Source organism: Hyperolius riggenbachi, chromosome 5, assembly GCF_040937935.1.
Source record: "Hyperolius riggenbachi isolate aHypRig1 chromosome 5, aHypRig1.pri, whole genome shotgun sequence".
Lineage (NCBI taxonomy): Eukaryota > Metazoa > Chordata > Amphibia > Anura > Hyperoliidae > Hyperolius > Hyperolius riggenbachi.
Window position 1 is genome coordinate 86,773,375 of NC_090650.1, and position 22,022 is coordinate 86,795,396.

The 22,022-nt window shown below is 44.1% G+C and overlaps 1 protein-coding gene across 1 annotated transcript in view; it reads left to right on the forward strand.

Moving 5' to 3' along the window:
- Positions 1 to 2,357: 2,357 nt before the first annotated feature.
- RAPGEF5 (Rap guanine nucleotide exchange factor 5) overlaps positions 2,358 to 22,022 on the forward strand; it is a 430,024-nt gene continuing 410,359 nt past the window's right edge. The window contains exon 1 of the mRNA XM_068235962.1: positions 2,358 to 2,913. Coding sequence (XP_068092063.1) covers positions 2,647 to 2,913 — 267 coding nt within the window. The 5' untranslated portion in view covers positions 2,358 to 2,646. The remainder of the gene's footprint in view (positions 2,914 to 22,022) is intronic.

A 22,022-nucleotide genomic window follows, 5' to 3' on the forward strand; every position in this document is an offset into this window, starting at 1 on the left:
TATTATTATTATTGTGTATATATACAGTTTTTCCACAGTGCTTTACAGAGTACATAGCCATTTCTGTAACTGTTCCTCAGAGGAGCCCACAAACCCTACCATAGTCATAGTCTAATGCCCCTATCATAATCTAAGGCCAATATGGAGGGGGACCTAATTACCTTGGAGGATCGACTTCTTCGCAGTGGGAGGGACGAGTACTTAATAGGTTGCATGCAAGCTGTTAAGGGAAACTAACATCCTCCTCCAGTGGTAGACAGGTCATGTGTATGCTCGGTGTGTATTCGACTCCACAAGTGGGGCTTGCACTCTTTTGCAGGTAGGCACTTTCCTGTTTTTAAGTAGCGCTGTCCATTTCCTTGCTATGACCTAATTACCTTACCAGTACATTTTTGGAACGTGAGATTTCCATTGAGGGTTGTACGAAATAAGCTACTGGCAATTTCTTCATACTTGATTCTGTATCATGCTCTGAATTTATTGGTAGCCTCTGTATCTCAGCAACTGTATGAGATACTTTTTTGCTCAGTGCGAATGGGCAAAATGCATTGGCACTGGGCACACACAGTCACTCATTTGCTATAACTTCTGCCACCTGATATATCATCTTCAATAGTTTTTTTATCCTTTTACTTTGCTACAAATATTTGGGCATGTGACTTTTCATAAACATTACATTACAAAAAGATTTGTAAAGCCCTAATCTATATTTATGGAAATGTTATAATGAATGGGAAATTTACCTTCAAGTTAGAGTTAGACTTTTGAGTATGGGTAGGCTTAAGGTTCAAATTATGGAATTTTAGGGGCAAGGAAAGGTTTAAGGTTATTAAGCAAAAATAGAGTTATAGTTAGGAAAAGGGGACAAGTCTGGGTTAGGCTACCTAGTCACTCAGAACCATGAAGTCATAATGCTAGTTTTAGCTAGTAGTCTGTACAAAAGTTTAATTTTGCCAAACTATTTGTATTGAATTTACGTGTCTGGGTCCACTCTGGTATTCCCCAAAAAGCAGTGTAATACACTGAAACCCTTCCGCTGTCTAAAGATCACCTTCCTGAATAAAGATCAGTGCATCAATTGTTTTACAGCCCCATGGGATGTTCTTCTGCCCATTATATGTCCAAGGACATTGCCCACAGGTGCAGCTTATGCCAAACCTACCCTTTCAATCCAAATGGAATCTTCTCATTACGGTGCTAGTCTAACTGAGGGGACCCAGCGGGAAATCCTATAGACCAACGGCCTCTTCTTGCTCCCTGCAATCTGGCTGCGACTACTAAGTTATAAGAAATAGTGGACCTAGCAGGAAACACTGGGATTCGGGCACGTGCTCACTTCAGGGATGTCACACTCAATGTTGTAGATAGTAAACTGAGGCGCCAAAAGAATAAAATGAACTAAAATACTTAAAATTGCTTGGAAGGCAGCGGTGGACTTGCCCCCTAAAAGCAGACACAAAAACTTTCATTTTCAAAATGACATTAATTTATTGACATACTCCTGAAATAATTGCAACACGTTTTGCAGGTATAACCTGCCTCATCAGGCAATAGACAGGGGTATATAACAGTAATTGGTCAGTGATGCACCAGGCACCTCTAACATAGGCTCCTCCCCCTTACTAGCCTTCAACTGCCAAAACCCAACTGTTACTTCCCCAGTGCTGCATGCCCAGTTTCTCTGTCCTCTTTCCTGCTCATGGGCTCCCCCTGGCAGCACCTGCAGGCTCCCTTTACAGCAGCACTTTCCACAAAAATTAAATGCATATGTAACCCCTGGTGTGTGTGTGTGTCTGTTGCAAATTACTTACACACAGGGTTACACCAGTACACCTAGAGTGCCACACCTGTTGTTATATATTTACAAAGGGTGCTCTTTATATACCTGAGAGATTTCCGGTGCCTTTGACCTTTTTCGTTAAATCTCCTTAAACGCTTCCATCCTGCAAAGGTCACCTCATAAAGGTGACAGCGCATTCTTCTATTTCCTTTAGCAGCCAGTAATCTGTCTCCGCAAGCCACAAAGCAGCATTTAATAAGCGATAACATCTGAAAAATGCCATTTGTGAAATGAACAGTTAGCATAATAGGTCTCTGCTATTACTGATTCCATTACCAAGCCTCCCATCAGTCTGAGGAGATGCACCTTGCATTATCCTGTCATTCCTGGGATGCACACTCAGCAGGTCTCTTATTCATTTCTCCAATGTGAAACTAAAAATACTCAGCATGCTGCATTTATCTGGGAGTTGCAGTGTTTTCTGTGGTAATGGATAATCTGGCGTGTGCAGCACATGGGGCATTAGAGATGACTGTGCCTTATGAGCAGCCCGCCTACTATCTGCATCACAGAGCAGTAGCCTCCTGAACTGAGAGGAGTATTTGGAGGTAAATGTAAATGAGCTGTGGGCTATTTGGAGAGGTTTTCTCTCTTGGCAAGCAGCAGGATGAGCTTTGCAGTAGTATTCCCTCCCCTCCTGTGCTAGCCAGGCAGGCAGGGGTGTGTTTGTGTATATGCTGCGTCTGACAATAGTAGGTGAGGCTTCAGCCTGCAGATACATCGTGCTCTAGCTGCTGAGAGAGAGGAGGGCTGCAGCCAGCCGGTGCCAGCTGGAACATGCCTCTGCAGCACGGCACGGCTCCAGTATGACTGTAGGGCAGCAGGTGAGGAGCAGGAAGATGCAGCCCACCTCGGACAGCAGTGTGTCCCCTGCAGGACCAACCGCCATCCCTTCCCTGTGCCGGAGCCGCAGCGTCCGGGAGCAACAAGCGCAGCTGAAGCACAAGCTGAGGGAGCTGCCTTCTCTGCTGCGGAGCGGCCTGACCCTGCGGAGACGGAGCTCTGTCTATGGCCCGTCACCTTCCCTGTCTGAGAGCGAGGAGACGGCAGCGGCCACTTCCACCAATGGCCCGGTGAGTGACACACAGTGCTGCTGAGTACACACAGGTGGTGCGCTGCCACTGCAGAGTCACTGACTCACTGCATCTCATTAATTACTGCTGTCAGCCAGCTACATGTGCCCTGCTGCCAGCCAGCCAACGGATTCTCCAAATGTGCTGTGCTGCTAACCATATACACTATACATGTGCCCTGCTGCCAGCCAGCGGATTCTCCAAATGTGCTGTGCTGCTAATATACCTTGTCATTAGAAGTGTATCCTGTACATGTGTCCTGCTGCTAGTTAGTGTATTATATTACGGTATATGGCAGTAGAGTATGTCAGTGTATCCTGCTGCCAGCCAGTGCATTCTCCAACTGTGCTGTGCTGCTAACCATATACACTATACATGTGCCACTGCCCTGCTGCCAGCCAGTGGATTCTCCAAATGTGCTGTGTTGCTAATCAGTATATTCTGTACATGTGTTCTGCTGCTAGTCAGTGTATTCTATGTCAATAGTAGTGTATCCTGTACATGTGCCCTGCTGCTAGTCAGTGTATTATATTACAGTATATGGCAGTGGAGTATTTCAGTGTCAGTGTATCCTGCTGCCAGCCAGTGTATTCTCCAATTGTGCTGTGCTGCTAACCAGTATATTCTGTAGATGTGTTCCACTGATAGCCAGTGTATTCTATGTCAGTAGCAGTGTATTCTGTACATGTGTCCTGCTACTAGTCAATGTATAATATTACAGTATATGGCAATAGAGTTTGTCAGTGTATCCTGCTGCCAGCCAGTGGATTTTTCAAATGCGCTGTGCTGCTGACCAATGCACTATATACAGTATGTGTCCTGCTGCTAGCCAATGTATTCTATACTATGTCAGTATATCCTGTACATGTGCCCTCATGCCAGCCAGTGGATTCTCCAAATGTGTGCTGCTAACCAGTACATTCTATACAGATGTCCTCCTGCTGCTAGCCATTGTATCAATGTATTTTATTATATGCCAATGTCAGTGTATCCTGTATATGTGTCCTGCTGCTAGCCAATATGTCAACAGCAGTAGAGTATGTCAGTGTATCTTGTACATGCTCCCTGCTGCCAGCCTGTGCAAACTCCAAATGCTGCTGACCAATATACACTACATATGTCCTGCTGCTAGCCAATGTATTCTAGAATATGTCAATGTCAGTGTATCCTGTATGTGTCCTGCTGCTAGCCAATGTATTTTATATATTCTGTACATGTGTCCTGCTGCTAGCTAATGCTTTCTATCATGTCAGTCTATCCTGTACATGTGCCCTGCTGCCAGCCAATGGATTCTACAAAGGTGTTGTGCTGTTAGCACACTATTCTGCTGCAAGCCAATGTATTCTATGTATTATGTACCTGTCCTTGCTGCTAGCCAGATGTATTTTGCTGCAGCCAATGTATTTTGTACATTGGTCCTGCTGCTAGCTAGTGCATTCTGTTTTATACCAGTGTGTCCGGTACTTGTGCCATGCTGCTAACCAATAGATTCTGTTATATACTATGTTTTATTTACATGTGTATTCTGTTATGTCAGTAGATTCTGTGCATAGTCCTGCCTGTGAGGTTTTCCTGATAGCTAGATGTCATTGCATCGTGTACGTATATATACTGGCAGCCATATGCCATAGTACCCTGTACGTATACACTGCTAGCCATGTGCCATAGTATCCTGTACTTATATACTGCCAGCCATGTGCCATAGTATCCTGTACTTCTATACTGCCAGCCATATGCCATAGTATCCTGTACGTATATACTGTCAGCCATATGCCATTGTATCCTGTACTTATATACTGCCAGCCATATGCCATTGTATCCTGTACATATATACTGCTAGCCATATGCCATTGTATCCTGTACTTATATACTGCCAGCCATATGCCATTGTATCCTCTATGTATATACTGCCAGCCATATACCATTGTATCCTCTATGTATATACTGCCAGCCATATACCATTGTATCCTGTACGTATATACTGCTGCCATTGTATCCTGTACATATATACTGCCAGCCATGTGCCATAGTATCCTGTACTTATATACTGCTAGCCATGTGCCGTAGTATCCTGTACTTATATACTGCCAGCCATGTGCCATAGTATCCTGTACTTATATACTGCCAGCCATATGCCATAGTATCCTGTACTTATATACTGCCAGCCATATGCCGTAGTATCCTGTACTTATATACTGCCAGCCATGTGCCATAGTATCCTGTACTTATATACAGCCAGCCATGTGCCATAGTATCCTGTACTTATATACTGCCAACCATATGCCATTGACTCCTGTGCGTGTATATATTGCCAGCCATATGCCATTGTATCCTGTATGTATATACTGCCAGCCATATGCCATAGTATCCTGTACTTATATACTGCCAGCCATGTGCCATAGTATCCTGTACTTATATACTGCCAGCCATGTGCCATAGTATCCTGTACTTATATACTGCCAGCCATGTGCCATAGTATCCTGTACTTATATACAGCCAGCCATGTGCCATAGTATCCTGTACTTATATACTGCCAACCATATGCCATTGACTCCTGTGCGTGTATATATTGCCAGCCATATGCCATTGTATCCTGTATGTATATACTGCGAGCCATATGCCATTGTATCCTGTATGTATATACTGCGAGCCATATGCCATTGTATCCTGTACGTATATACTGCCAGCCATATGCCATTAACTCCTGTGCGTGTATATATTGCCAGCCATATGCCATTGTATCGTGTACATGTAGTTTTGCTCATTTAATTTATCCAGTACACAGTATGCCAGTGTACTAAGTTCATTCATCTAGAGCACATTATGCCAAGGTCCCCATTTATCCAGCGCACAATGTGACATTGCCCAGTGTTGTGGCTATTGAGCCATGTGGCCCAGTGCAAATTTTACACTGAATTCCTCCCCCCCCCCCCCCCCTTTCCTCCAGCACTATATGTGTGGTAATTGTATAATACAGACTACCAAACTGGCTTTCCAGGAACAGCCACGTGTGAGAGAGGTGTAATCAGTGCAACAGGGTCTTTTGTTAATGACTACCACTATTAAAAGCACATACCGGTATTGATTTTCATTACCAATACATAAGCATGAAGGAGCTAATGCAGTGACTGGAGGTGGGCCCCTTAGAGCCAGGGGCCCTGATGTGGTCACAGCCTTTTCATCCATTGTTGTGATGTTGCTGCCAGTATCACCAATTAATTTCTCCTCTGCACAGTATGCCAGTGTGTACATTTAATTTATCCCATGCACATATGCCATTGTACCCAGTTCATGTGTCCTTAGCTCAGTATGCCACAGTGTACAGTTCATTTAATCTGTGTACAGTGCGCCAGGGTATCCAGTTAATTTACCCTGTGCACAGTATGCCAGTGTATCCAGCGAATTCATCTTGCGTGCAGTATGCCAGTGTATCCAGCGAATTCATCTTGCGTGCAGTATGCCAGTGTATCCAGTGCATTTATCCTGCGTGCAGTATGCCAGTGTATCCAGTGCATTTATCCTGCGTGCAGTATGCCAGTGTATCCAGTACATTTATCCTGCGTGCAGTATGCCAGTGTATCCAGTACATTTATCCTGCGTGCAGTATGCCAGTGTATCCAGTGCATTTATCCTGGGTGCAGTATGCCAGTGTATCCAGTACATTTATCCTGCGTGCAGTATGCCAGTGTATCCAGTACATTTATCCTGCGTGCAGTATGCCAGTGTATCCAGTGCATTTATCCTGGGTGCAGTATGCCAGTGTATCCAGTGCATTTATCCTGCGTGCAGTATGCCAGTGTATCCAGTGCATTTATCCTGGGTGCAGTATGCCAGTGTATCCAGTGCATTTATCCTGCGTGCAGTATGCCAGTGTATCCAGTGCATTTATCCTGGGTGCAGTATGCCAGTGTATCCAGTGCATTTATCCTGCGTGCAGTATGCCAGTGTATCCAGTGCATTTATCCTGCGTGCAGTATGCCAGTGTATCCAGTGCATTTATCCTGCGTGCAGTATGCCAGTGTATCCAGTGCATTTATCCTGCGTGCAGTATGCCAGTGTATCCAGTACATTAATCCTGCGTGCAGTATGCCAGTGTATCCAGTACATTTATCCTGCGTGCAGTATGCCAGTGTATCCAGTACATTTATCCTGGGTGCAGTATGCCAGTGTATCCAGTGCATTTATCCTGGGTGCAGTATGCCAGTGTATCCAGTGCATTTATCCTGCGTGCAGTATGCCAGTGTATCCAGTGCATTTATCCTGCGTGCAGTATGCCAGTGTACCAGTGCATTTATCCTGGGTGCAGTATGCCAGTGTATCCAGTACATTTATCCTGCGTGCAGTATGCCAGTGTATCCAGTACATTTATCCTGCGTGCAGTATGCCAGTGTATCCAGTACATTTATCCTGCGTGCAGTATGCCAGTGTATCCAGTGCATTTATCCTGCGTGCAGTATGCCAGTGTATCCAGTGCATTTATCCTGGGTGCAGTATGCCAGTGTATCCAGTGCATTAATCCTGGGTGCAGTATGCCAGTGTATCCAGTGCATTTATCCTGCGTGCAGTATGCCAGTGTATCCAGTGCATTTATCCTGGGTGCAGTATGCCAGTGTATCCAGTGCATTTATCCTGCGTGCAGTATGCCAGTGTATCCAGTGCATTTATCCTGCGTGCAGTATGCCAGTGTATCCAGTACATTTATCCTGGGTGCAGTATGCCAGTGTATCCAGTGCATTTATCCTGGGTGCAGTATGCCAGTGTATCCAGTGCATTTATCCTGCGTGCAGTATGCCAGTGTATCCAGTACATTTATCCTGCGTGCAGTATGCCAGTGTATCCAGTACATTTATCCTGCGTGCAGTATGCCAGTGTATCCAGTGCATTTATCCTGGGTGCAGTATGCCAGTGTATCCAGTACATTTATCCTGCGTGCAGTATGCCAGTGTATCCAGTGCATTTATCCTGCGTGCAGTATGCCAGTGTATCCAGTACCTTTATCCTGTATATTTCATATTATCCAGTATTTCATACAGTATGAAAGTTGTAGAAGGGAGGAAACAGAGCAGAGAAAAAGGTGAAAACCAAATAAACTAATATAATAAAAACATATTTTCTTAATTTTACAATATTATTATTACCCTATGCAGTATTTGTAAATGGTTAATAAGATACTAATGGTTTTAATTGGCTTTACTTATCAGTATAATAAAGAAAATGCTATCTGTATCAAATCTTTCATCCATTTTCCCTGCACTGCAAGAATCCATCAAATTCCAAATGAAATACCGCATGATTGCTTAAAATATTGAATTAAACACCGCATGATTGCTTAAAGGGGCCCACACACAACGATTTTCCCGCTGATATACAGCAGATTCGATCACTGTGATCGAATCTGCTGTGAAATCGTTGCGCAAATGCTGACAGAACGATCGTCCCGTCCGTGTGGAAGATTTCGTTCGATCGGCGGGTCGGGAGTGCGTCAATAGCGGCATTCGAATGACCGACGCTAGCGGCAATACATTACCTGCTCCGGCCGGCGCGTATCCCCTGGTCTCTGCTGTCCCTTCTCCGTGCTCGGCTCCTTCCTTCCTTCACAGATTGTGGTCGGTTTCATGCTGAAATCGATTCACCATCTGTTTGCAGTAAAGGCAGCCATACAATCCCTCTCTGATCAGAGAGGGATTGTATATCTGTTGGTCGGATCTGATGGCAAATCGACCAGTGTATGGCCACCTTAAAGTGTACCTAAGATTGGCGTTGTGGTGTTATTTATACTTACCTGGGGCTTCTTCCAGCCACATTAGGTTTGTGGAGTCCCTCGTCTTCCTCTTTGGCCGCTCCATTCTCTTGGAAACCCCCCCCCCCCCCCCCGGTAATCTGGCCAGTTGTGCACTCCCGCGCATGCGCGGTCCGGCTGCATTTGGACCCCCACCGTGCTCCTGTGCCTGGAAACATTCTGCGCCTGCACAGTACTACGCAGGCGCAGAACCCTCCCGGCTGCAGGAGTGTGATGTGGGGCACTTGCATGGCTGAGCATGTGCAGAAGAGCGCAGCCAGCCGGATTACCAGGGGGATTTACTAGAGAGCGTAGTTGCTGGAGAGGACGACGAGGCACCCCACCCACCTAATGGGTCTGAAGGAAGCCCCAGGTAAGTATATAAATAACCTCACAACGCCCATCTCGGGTTCCCTTTAAAATACCAAATGAAATACCACATAAGGTAAAAATCGTAGTTTTTCAGTAAATTGCCAATCTGTTACCACAGGTGTGAAAATCTTAGTGAATTATAAAAAACAAAAAACAAAACACGAAATGCGGTATTTTACCAACACTTTACTTTTTACCGCATGTGTCTTAGTGGATTGAAGCTGTCAGTGCAGTCTCCTTATTTGGAATATGCCAGTGTACCCCATCACTTTGCCATGTGATGAGCAGTAGTAAGGTAAGGCTCCCTATGTTTGCGCATTGTAAACAGACGTTAGGGGATCTTGTTGTCTTCTTCAGCAATACTTTGCTATCGTATTTATTTCCAGCAGAAGGAAATTCTAGTGCAATAAGGAGCAGCTTGTCAGCACACCCCATGTATTTACACTATAAACAGTGTGTCAGCGCTCTCTGTTCCTTTTTGATTTAACTGGAAGCAACAAGCAGTGAAGCTTTTTTTTTTTTTTTTTTAGCTTCAGTTTATACAGTGTGTAACATTGTCCTATTCATTCGCATTGCATGAAACATGCCAGTGCACCATATTTGCCTTACTTACAAGTAACATGGCTGTATTGGCTACATGGGCCATTCATGGTCTCAGTAGGAGAATGAGAGTCTACCTCATCTGTATAGATCAGGAGCAGAATACCTCCTCATGCTACCCATTCACACTACTAGAAAAATGTCAGTGCAATGTTTGTTTGTATAATAGAAGCAGGATGCCAACAGACCCAAGCAGCAAAACAAAGGATTTATACAATGGTCCACATCTTCTGAGGGCCCTTTCACTCTGGGACAGTGCAGTGCGGTATTTTTACCGCACCCCACCACAGGGCAATGAAAGTCTATGGGGACTTCCATATCGGTGTGAGGCGATGTGACGGAAGTGATGTTTTTGCTGCATCCCCAACACAATTGCAAATCTATGTTACTGTGCGGCGGATTGAAAGTCATGTAAATCTATGACGACGCGTGTGTGTTTAAAATGCCGCAGCACGTTTTAGCAATAGGCTTCCACAGAGGTGATCGCTTCGGCCAAAGGAAGTGAGCGTCACCTCCTGCTTGACTGGCTGCCAAATGGAGATTACCGCGTATTAACACGGAAACCCCCGAAGGCTTGTTTTTGGTGGTGCGATGTGGCCCCTGGGCCGCACCGCTGCCACCACTCGGCGGTGTGAAACCGGCCTAAGGTCCTCCAGACCCACAAACATGGCCTTACGTTATTCAAAGATTGTGAACTGTTTAATGGTAAGAGACATGACAAGAACATTTATGTCCTGCTTTTCTCCTGGCGGACTCAAAGCGCTTCAGGGCTGCAGCCACTAGGGTGCGCTCCACGGGCTTCTTGCTGTTTTTTACATACTGGCTTGAGCTGGGAATCAAACTAATTAGAACTTGCCTGCGTAGTGTTACAAAACTCAGTTCTTCATGCATGCATATGAGGCAGGTGAGTGCAGCTAAGGCACTCCTGAAAATAAACAGAAACAAAACACTGTGCAAACAATGCTGATAGGAAAGTAGTGCTGAAAAACATAATCACTATTTCTTTTTGTTGGGAGCAGAATAAAGAAGATTTTACACCACACTCACATGGCTGCTGTACACCTTTTAGGGTTATACCATTGTTGCTACTCATACAATTATTTATCTCTTGAGTTTATTTTCAGTTCCAGTTTGCCTCAAAGGAGGGATTTGATGATCGTATATAAAAATATAAATAGCCTATCCAGAAACCTTTTAACCAAGGATTGAACTTTTATTCCAATCAGTAGCTGATACTTTCCCATGAGAAATATTTATCCTTTCTTGAACAGATCATCAGGGGGCTCTGTATGGCTGATATTGTGGTGAAACCCCTCCCATAGTGTGAGGTCCTAACCATGGTCCTGACAGTTTGTCTGTACCTCGTAGCATTGTGGGAAATAACAGCTTTTTCCTAGGTGCATATTATTTCGGCACCGCTCTGTTCGGCACAGTGAGAGTCGAATGACTGCTCTCACCGCTGCCGCTAAACTGCGAGGCGGCGTTAAATACTATTCCCCCTCTGAGTTGTTGCAACTCAGAGGGAGATGTAATTCTGGGTCTGGCAGCCGCCAGAGCCCCGAATAACCGCTACGCGCCCCGCGCAGCATTGCATTGCTGCTATGGGGCGCCCAGTTTCGGCGCTCGGCTCTTAGAGGCGCGCGGCCGAAATCAGCTGATCTGCTTTTTCCCAACTGCCAAGTAAGCAATATCTCCCTCTCTGCATAGAACGCACAGTAACGAACATTCTGTACAGATCACCTGGAACTAAACTAAAGATGTCCCCACCAGTGATACATTTCTGAATGTAAATAAGGAAGAGGAAACATTTTACAATGGGCAAACACTGACTAAATAATCTATAAATGAATATTGTAAAAAAAAAAAAAGGAAAAAAAAAATAGCTATTTTTAGCATTGTTATTTTCACTACAGTTCCTCTTTAAAAGATCTGAGGGCACCTGTAGAGGTTCTAAGAAAATAGGTTTAAAGGATGGCTGAACTTACTCCATAGGCTCTAATGCATACATGTCAAACTCCTGTCCGTGGGCCAAATCTGGCCCTCGGAGCTATTAGATTTGGCCCTCAGGTGGTTTCCCTACTTTGCATTATGTTTGGCCCACTCTAGAACACCAGAGAAGCTATATTGGAGGGTAAGTCTTAGATCACCAGGGAAGCCATATGGGGAGGGGGACAGCACTAGATACTAGGGAACTGTATAAGTGAGGGAAGGGGGCCATTAGACACCAGGAAACTGGATAGGGGAAGATGGACCACTAATCACCGGGAAACTGTATAAGGGAGGGAAGACCACTAAAATCAGGGAATTGTATACATGAGGGAGGACCACTAAACATCCGGGAACTATATAGGGGATGGAGGGGGACTATTAGCCACCAGGGAACTTTATAAGGGAGAGAAGTGGCCTCTAGACATTGGGATCACCCTGCGACTTGGTCCCAGAGCTTAAATTCGGCCCACTGTATTCGGGTTCGACACCCCTGTTCTAATGTAAACACGTGAATGAGAATGTGTTCCTGAGGCGAACCTTGGCCTTAAGACATACAGTACTTACCGAAAAAGAGGGAGGCCTCTGGATCCTATGAGGCTTCCCATGCTGTCCTCTAGTCCCCGGTTGCCGAGCAAGGACACCCAAAGATTACTGACGGGGCTTGTCGAAGATCAGGCAGCGCACTTCTTTAGGTATGTGCCCAGCCATAGTTGCACAGGCGTGCATGAGCGGCTCTGTGCTACTGCGCAGACGCAGCCCTGCTCACGCAGCCCAATATTCTGGAGGGCTGAGCAGTGACGAGGAGGACACAGGAAACCTCTACGAAATCCAGAGGCCTCCCTCTTCTTTGGTAAGTATGTTTTTGTTTTTTGCCCAAGGCAATTTTTTTTAATACAAATGGAATGGACTTTGGAACTGGGTCACTCAGAGTCATGAGTAAGGGCCCATTCACGCTGCAGTAAAAACTGCCGTGTTGTCCAGAATGCAAAAAAAAAAAAAGCAAAATTGTGTAATAACGTATCCTATGTTGTGAATAGGATGCGTTTACACTGTCAACCGGAACGTGAACGCAATGCTTACAGATTGGACCACAAATGCAAAATCCTGACCTGATGCAGCTTCCGCAACTGGAACACAATCACACCGCAAATCGGAAATAATGGAAGCCGAAGGGAAGGTGTCTTCCCACCAGGCTGGTCGCCGCATGCAGAACGCTAACTCACCTGTTCTGTGGATCGGTTCCGCAGCAGTTGATACCCGCCATTCTTTCCACTGTGGGGTAGAAGCAGATTGGAGCCCAGCAGAAACATGGGGCACCTCATTGGTTTGCAAAAAAACAATGGGAATCCTGCTTCAATGGGGAAGATTCTCATTGGTTTATGGTGTACCAATGAGGATCATTCTTACTACTAGGTAGGACTCCTGTTGATTTTTTTTTTTATAATCCAACAGGGAGCCCAAGCTTTTGCCAGGCTGCAATAGGTTTGAGGCCCGAGCAGAGGCGCGTCGGATTCAAATGATCAGTATGTGAACAGCACCATTTTTGCATCTGCAGCATTCATGTCACAGTGCAAAACAGACCTTAGTTCATTTGGTTGACCCAATACCAAGATCAGTTTGCGTTAAATTGACATGCAAGGTGGAATTATTTGCATTTTACCTTCTCTAGTGGTCACTTCTTCACCCATAACTGTAATATCTCTTTTCGGTGGACTCATTTTTAAAATGAAAGTGCATAGAAAGATTCTTAAGGTTTGGGGTTTGTGCTTTCCGTGTCCCTGGAAATTACTGTCAGAGGTTGGCAGCGCAGCCTGGCAGTGCACTTTGTTCCTTTACACGACAATTAGCATCCCTGTGCGGTATCTCAGGTTAATTTCCATAAAAAGCGCTCAGCTTAATGACACTGGAAGGAATCTTTGTAATTCCCACTATAAATAACACTTCTATTCATCCATGTTCAGCATAGCGTGCACAATATCTACTAATGGATCTGTCCTATTACCTCACCAGAATCTTCAAAAGTGCAGCAGCAAATGAGCCATCTGTTGTTATGTGTAGACCGTTAAAACAGACCTGAACTCTTGCACAGGAGACAAGGAAAACACAGAGAAATCCATTGTGTGTGTGTTTATTTAGAACAGCCTGTCTAATTCTCCTTTCTCAGCAAGTAATCAGCTAGTGTAATTTGAGCTGTCAGCTCTTTTTCATATATAGGAGCCGTTTACACTGGATCTGTTGTGGTAAGTGGATTACACTTCTGTGCAGTCTACTATAATCACAGGTAGGTGGATGCGTTACCCATATAGCCTATGGGGATAATGCATCTGCCCCTGGCTCCAGCCGCATCACAGCAGACCATCAGTTCGGTCACTACACTGTCTGCTCCTGCTGGCCGCAAGATCCAGAGCAAGTGGGAACCGAGCCTAAAACCACAGCTGGTTCTGAATGGAAATGAAGTCTTTAGCCTTATTTGTATGGATGTCTGCTGCTGGGACCCATGTAAACTAATCAGGACTAATCCCTTTACTGCACTTTGGGCATTAATTGCTCTATTTGCATCATTACAAATTAGAGGTAAATCACTGCCGTCCCCTTTGTCATTGTCAGGGATTTTGAAGACATTAAAGAGACACTGAAGCGAAAAAAAATATATGATATAATGAATTGGTTGTGTACTATGAATAATTACTAGAAGATTATCAGCAAAGAAAATATTCTCATATTTTTATTTTCAGGTATATAGTGTTTTTCTAACATTGCATCATTCTATAGTATGTGCAGATTACACAACACTCAGCATTCAAAATGAGTCTTTCAGAGCAGTCTGTGAAGTAATGACCTCTCCTCTGCTAGAGGAAAAGTAAACAGTTCAATTACAGTTCAGATAATAAAAGTCAGATAACAGCCCTCTCCACGACCAAGTTGGTCGGAGAGCTTAATAGCTTTTTTGCATAGAGATAACTGGAGTTTCTCAACTCTTCCTGCACTGGAAACAATTAGACTGATGTATCTGATCTTAATGTTTTTTTTCTTAGCTGTACTACACATACAAATCATAATATCATCATTTTTTTTTTCGCTTCAGTGTCTCTTTAAGGAAATCTTGCTGCAGTAGGCCACTCGCAACATGTCTTTGCAGTGACTCAGTCTTAAGGACTGCAAATTACTTTTCATTATTCAGCAATTGTAACACTATAGCCTCGTATTCTCTCATCCTATGTCTGCTTAAAGGGGACCTTAAAGATGTGTTAATAGTGTCCCCCTAGTTATGTCAGTTGTCCTACTTCCAATTCTGTCTTGCTTATAATAAAGTTGAATTGCTAACTTACCATTCCTTCTGCTGAAAACATTGTGCCTGCAGGGAGATGTATATCGATATGTGAAAAACAAAAGAAACAATCGAGAGCCTCTAATAGTGTAGTATGTTACAAGTAAATGAAATAGGGGTACACCCCTCCACCAGCGGTGGACTCAAATACTATGTTTTACATTGAAGAGGTGCAAAAATAGAGTAAAATGGATTAAAATCAACAATCAAAATCAAAACCGTCGATTTTCAGATGAAAAATTATTTACTTGAAAACTCCACACAATGCAATGCGTTTTATAGGTACTAGCTCCCTTTTATTTCCTGATAAAGCGGGTGAGTACCCATGAAATTCGTTGCTTTTTGTGGAGCTTTCGATTTAAATAATTTTTCAACTGAAAATCATCTGTTTTAGTCTAATTAGGGACACCTTTGCTAGTCTGTGCCACTGAAAGGATACTTGATGTGAATTAAAACTTGAAAGTTAAAGAGACTCTGTAACAAAAAAAAGTTCCCCTGGGGGGTACTTACCTTGGGAGGGGGAAGCCTCATAGTCCCAATGAGGCTTTCCCCATCCCTTGTAGCTGCATGCAATCCAGCGTTGGCTCCCCCGAAGTCTCCGGCAATCCAGGCTCGACAAGCTACATTTATTTACCTTCCCTGGCTCCAGCGGGGACGCTGTTGCAGCTTTCAGCACGGAGATAGGCGGAAATGGACGATCTCTGTCGGGTCCGCTCTACTACGCAGGCGAAGGAGACTTGCACCTACACGGTAGAGCGGCCTGGCGGCGATCACCTATTTCCTCCTATCTCTGAGCGGAGAGCCGATGCTGCACCTGCGCTGGAGCCAGGAAGGTAAATATTTACATCCCCACCGTTCCAGGAGCTTTTTCGCTGCCGTCGTGGGACACAGGAGGACGGGGGAAGCCTCAATGGGATCCGGAGGCTTCCCCCCACCCGAGGGGAGTATCCCCCCGGGGAACTTTTTCTCGTTACAGGTTTTCTTTAAATCATCTGTGGTATAAAGCCACTTGATGTAAACTTGATGTAAAATGTTTTGTTAGTACTTGTTGCCTTCAGGGTCCCTCCCATTTCCCGTTCTGCACCGTTTTAACTTAACTACCTGAACAGTTAAATTGTATACACACTGGCCAAATGCATGTTCCAAACCACGCATGAAGATAGGCACGAGTGCTTCTGATGAACTTCTGGGAAGTGAGGTAGAACAGGAAATGGCAATAAGAACTTTTGTATTAACTGCTTTATCCAATTATTTAAGTTTAAAGTTTTGATTTCGTTCTGGTTTGCTTTAAGAACTTTTTGTGTTGCCCATAACCACCAATTGGACTTTTGTCCTTTGCCCAAATGTGTGCATTAACTAGTAGATCTTTTGTTTCTAGTTAGTTCTGCTTTCAGGTAAAGGTGTTGTTTAAGGCAGTGGTAACCATAAGTTGGCCATTACATATTCTTTATAGCTTTTGATGATGGATGACGCTAAACCACATTTTTTTTTCCCGTTTTTTTTTATATGTTGTGGCTATTGTTAAATCTCCACACAGATGTGTCTCAGGGAGTTGTGCGTGTTTTTATCTGTATCTTTCCCACTCTTCTTCTTTCATGCAGGTTCTTCTGTCACATTGTTGGCAGTGAGAATTTCTTCTTTCCTGGCTGTTGTCTCTCCCTAGGCTGCATGATGTGGGCTGGTGGAGAGTTTACATAAAATGTGTGATGTCTTTTATTATTGAATGCTGATGTAGCTGAGGAAAGGTCCACTAGGCAGTTATTGATGATCTGTGGTGATCTGTAGCCGTGTGGCTATAGTATTATAGATAAAAAATATTGAGATTCATGGAGCTTTATTGGAAAACACTAATGAATGAGTATTATGTCTGACCCTGTATGCCTATGAGGTGACAAATGTGGTAATGAGGCCTCAGACCTCTACATAGTTATAGCTATCTAGGTTGAAAAAAAAGGCATGACCATCAAGCAGGACTGTGGAGTCGGTACAAAAATCATCCGACTAACTCCTCAGCCTATGAAACCTCCGACTACGACTCCAGATACCCCAAATTGCTCAGGCTCCACAGCCCTGACATAAAGTCCAACCACTTGGACCTCTCTGTACCTTGATCCAGATAATTGAAAAGCCTGTTTCCCTGGCTGAATCAGAGTTATCCCCATTATTTCTGTGGTTGTGGCTGTCTTTCAATGTATGGAAAACATCTTTCAAATGCAAATAGCTCATTTTTGCATTGTGTGGATGTAGATAGAAGCCGCATCCTGCTGCCTCATGTCACCATAATCCAGCCTATTGCACAAGACCAGAACACTTTGTGTTATGTTGCAGGGGACTTATGCCTGGAATTCCATTACATAGATTCCAGTAATTTCTTATTATTTAGTATTTATATAGTGCTGATATCTTCCACAGTGCTGTACATAGTCTATAATAGTCTTTTCACTAACTGTCCCTCAGAGGAGCTCACATTCTAATCACTACCACAGTCATATGTCCATCATAGTCTATGGCAGTGGTGGCACTCGGAGCCCTCTCTGTGGGTACACATGCTGTCTCCCCAGCTAGTGGTGTAGGGATCAGACGATAAGGGGGTCCTCAGCAGACCCCTCTAACTACCTATACGGGGGGCACATCTGCATACTTATACTGGGTGCTTATCTTGCTACATATACTTTAGAACTACTTCTGGCTACCTATGCTGGGGGCCCCTCTTTGTACTGGGTAGGCTACCTATACTGGGGGGGGGGGGGCGCACCTAGAGCTTCCTAATACTGGAAGTACCTATGGTTACGTATACCTAATATTTAGGGTGTACCTATAGCACTTTGCAATTAATAAGAGGGTTTTGGGTTGCAGTTTGGGCACTCTGTCTCACCATCACTGGACTAGGGCCAATTTAGTTTTTAATCGTTTATAATTTTTGGGGCACCTCCTGACCTCTCAGTCTCTACTGGGGAACTTTAAGTATCTATTTTTTATTAGTTTTTTTACTTCATGTTCACTTTAATAACTGTAAGGACCCCATCTTCCCAAGTAGACATGCAGAGCTGAGAACCTGGCTGCTGAAATTATTATTAGAATGATTTGCAGCAGGCTGAGCTGCTTTTGACTTTAAGCACAAGAAAGAGCTGTAACCAGTTCCTAAAGACAAAAGGTGCACGTTAGGATTACAATGCAGGTGCTTCCAGGCCAGTTAGCTGTGCATAGAATATGAATACCCTAAAAAAGGAAGCATACATAGTGAAGTCATACATATTGTCCTCTAAGCAGTAATCTGAGCCGGTTCTACCTAATGCCGTCCCAGAGGACACATGATATATTACCTTACACTGACACAACTAGTTTATCCGTGATGTTCTGCTGCTAACTGTGTTATCAGGATGAGAGATTCTCTTGTATTATATTAACACAGAAGCGCACGCATTTGTCTGCGTAACCCCATTACTGTCATGCAAGGACGATTTTAATTAATATGATTTCCAAGTGAGAATACCCAATACTACACAAAGGAACGTTTTATCACAATTACGTAACCTGGTTAACGTTTCATAACTCCTTCACAGTGCGATACAAGGGCCATTCTTTGTCTGAGCAGAATTTTCAGGAGGATAGAGTCTTGTGATCAGAGCAGCGGTGTTTGTTCTGAATCTTTTCATATTTGCTATTGATCTGATACGCCAAAATTGTTTGATATCCACAATAACTACGGGATGGGACAATGGAGCAACAATCATTACGTGTTTGGGCTACCTCCACAAAGTGGAGTGAAAGCTAAGTGATAATGATTATTGAAGATCTCTGTGGAGGGTAGCAATTGTGTACATTTTTCCCCAATAATCGTCTCAATTTACATGTAATACTTCCTGTTTTGGTGCCATGTATTGACCTTTCAGGACCCTTTTACACTTGCTTTGCCAGTGTGTGTTGCGTTACCCTGTTTTTACAGCAGAGTAATGGCTCATACACAACACAACTGTCGCCACAAACACGTGGCACGCGCATGTTGCGGCGACGGGTCCCCCGCATGTATGAGGTGCGCTCCACGAACCGTCGCCAGTCAGAGCTGTCACCAGGCGATTGACGTGGCCAATCGCCGACAACAGCTGTCGCCACAACTGTCGCTAGTCCGCCACGCGTACTGCGGGGGGAACCTTCAGCGACAGCTTCCGCCGCATCTCTGTCCCTCTGTGCGCCGTGTGTACGGCTGCTGCACAGAGGGACCTGGCGACGAACTGTCGCTGCTTTATTTTTTTTTTGTTTTTTTGTTTTGTTACGCTTGTAAAACATTTGTGCCTCGTGTGTATGAGGCTTTAGGCCCCATTCTTACTCGGGCGATTAGAGGGTGTATACCACTAATCGCCGGCGATCACTACCATATCGCTTTTTAAAGTGCTAGCCCAATGTTAATCATTTGGCAGTGATCTCACTGCCGTGATTGCCGGCGATTCACGATTAACGCTAAACGCACTACATGCAGCATTTTTTAGCTTTTTTTTTGAGTGATCCCGATTGCAATGTATTTCAATTGTGAACACTCAAAAAACGCAAAAATGTCCATTGAACTATACGCGTTAATCATGTAAAAATCGGTAGTGTTTTGCGATCTCAAGTGTGAACAAGGCCTAACACAAGAACAACAATGCAAGGCAATGGGGGCTAGCACACTTGTCATGTTGCGCCAGAAGTGCCTAATCGGCCGCTGAGCCACTGCAAAGTCAACAGCTCATTACTGTCAGACTTCTGCGGCGACGCGGTGGAAAAAGTAATGTAAGTCAATAAGCGAGGCTGAAATTTTAAAATATGTTGGCCACGGTGAGACAACGGGGAAATCTGGGGATCCTAGTGACGTACTTCCTGTCCTGCAGGGAGCAGGTCACATGACAAGGGACGTGCCGGAGGGCAGGGATATGCACATGACCCTGTTGGCGCACTCTGCTGCAGAGTCATATGAATTATGTTTTTTGCATAGGTTGCGATGGCATAGGGGTGAATCACTGGTCAGGTGAAAAACTGGCCTCAAAACAATCCGCACAGAGGAATGACTGTAAAGCTATGTTAGGTTTTATTACCTGAAAGGATTGTTTATTGTTTTTAGGTGAAAAAGAACGCTCAGGGGTCCCCCAGCATTGTTTGTTTTTTTTTCCTCGGCAAGACTGTAATATCCCTGGCATGCTATTTCTTTCACTGTAGCAGGGCATCTCCTCCATATCCTCCTCCCTCCTATTCAACACATAGCTAAACAGCATGTTGGTACAACGATTGTATGTTTGGCCTATCTGTCCACCAGCAGGTGTCTGTCTGAGTGAGCACACCTTGCTGCTTCCTGCTCTCCATAGTCCAAGCAGTCATTGTCAGTCCTCCAGAGTGTTTATTACCTCATTCTCAGAGCAGCTTCTTCCTCTGTTACCCTGCATCTGCAGGCCTTATAGAATGGGTAAAAATATTTGTATCAGTTTGCTGTGCAAGTGTGTGAGAACAAACATATCCTACATGAACTAGTTAAAAAAATAAAAACATAAAGCTGAGGTGGGTACTGGCTGCCATTGTCATTTACTTGAGTCGAAATAACTCCAAGTTGCTGCTATGACCTTATTGGTCAGTTGCACCACTCAGTGGCCGCCTCATGTCCATGTGACCAATGGGGAGTGTTTCAAGACTCGCTGAGAGCAAGCAGGCAACTACTGGTCGCTGAAAAGGAAATTAGGAATATTTTTCTTTTTAGAAAAGAGTTTCTGTTGTTTTGTTTTTCCCAAAAACATTTTATGCGTGTATTATTTAAAAAAAATGGAGGGGTCCTTGGTTGTAGTGTGAAAGTTCCTGTTGTCTTCTGAGACTCCCACTGTGGCCAGAGACAACATTCAGTTATACATGGCAGTCATGTGACTATGATTGGCAGGTCATAAATACGTGGTGTAAACAAAGCTGAGTTGTCAATCAACATAATATAATTACCAGGCATGTCTGGAAAGGCAACTTAGAGGCCCTCCATTTGCACAGTAGTTTTATGGAGTTGAATTTAGCAAATCATTTTTCCTCTAACCTCCCTTCACGTTTCCTTTTCTTTCAATTCCCCTGAAGCTGATTAGAGATTTAAAGGCAGATGATCTAAGTGAAAATGACTTCTTAGGAAAATCAGACTTATTGGACCTGATGTTACAAAGGGAGGATTTTTCCCTTTACCTCAGATGACCTGAAATAATGAATCGGATTCCCGAAAATTTACATTTTATAGAATTCTATTGATCTTGATTGGGTATTTGAAGTGATAACTAACAAAGTGAAACTGTCATTCTTTATAAAGTCAGCTTCGTTGGGTCTAATCTCTTAAAGTGAAATTATTGCCCCACATTAGCCACAGATAAATGGCTTTTGATTCTAAAAGCTGCAATTCTCTAGCCTAGGTAAAGCAGCCATAATGTGGGGTGTAAACTGTTGAATAAATTAAACATCTCATTCAACTTTTGGAGCCAGAGCTTTCTGTCATGCTGCCCCTAACCAGTGGAACTCCCTACCACACCCGGTAAGGACAGCCCATTCCCTAGAGTTAGTCAAATCCAGACTGAAAAGCCACCTCTTTAGCTTGGCACTTGCAGATATGTAGAATTATCCTCTGCACCACAGTTTACCATTCAACCAAATACTGGTCTGAGCCATGTTTTATGCGCTATGAGCGCTATGGGAGAAAAGCGCTTTTCAAATGTTGTTTTGCTGTTGTTGTTGTTTTATTACACATGGCCCCTGGTTGCTGTTTTAAACTATGTTCTAACCACTTGTTTTGCTTTAGAAAATGCTCTCACAATTCACCTGCTAAGTAAAAATGAAAATAATTCCCCCAGCCCACCCCCTCACCCCCCAAAAAGCCTACATTGTAAAGCATGTGCAGTAAGTGCAGCTAAATGGGTGAGCATATTCTTAGCACAAAATGGTGCATCCAGTTCCTCCCATCATTGCATTCAAAGGATAGGCTGTAATGAGTGCTGATCACTAATGATGATAAAGCATGGCCTTTATTTTAGTGATGATCCCTTTCATGAAATTGTC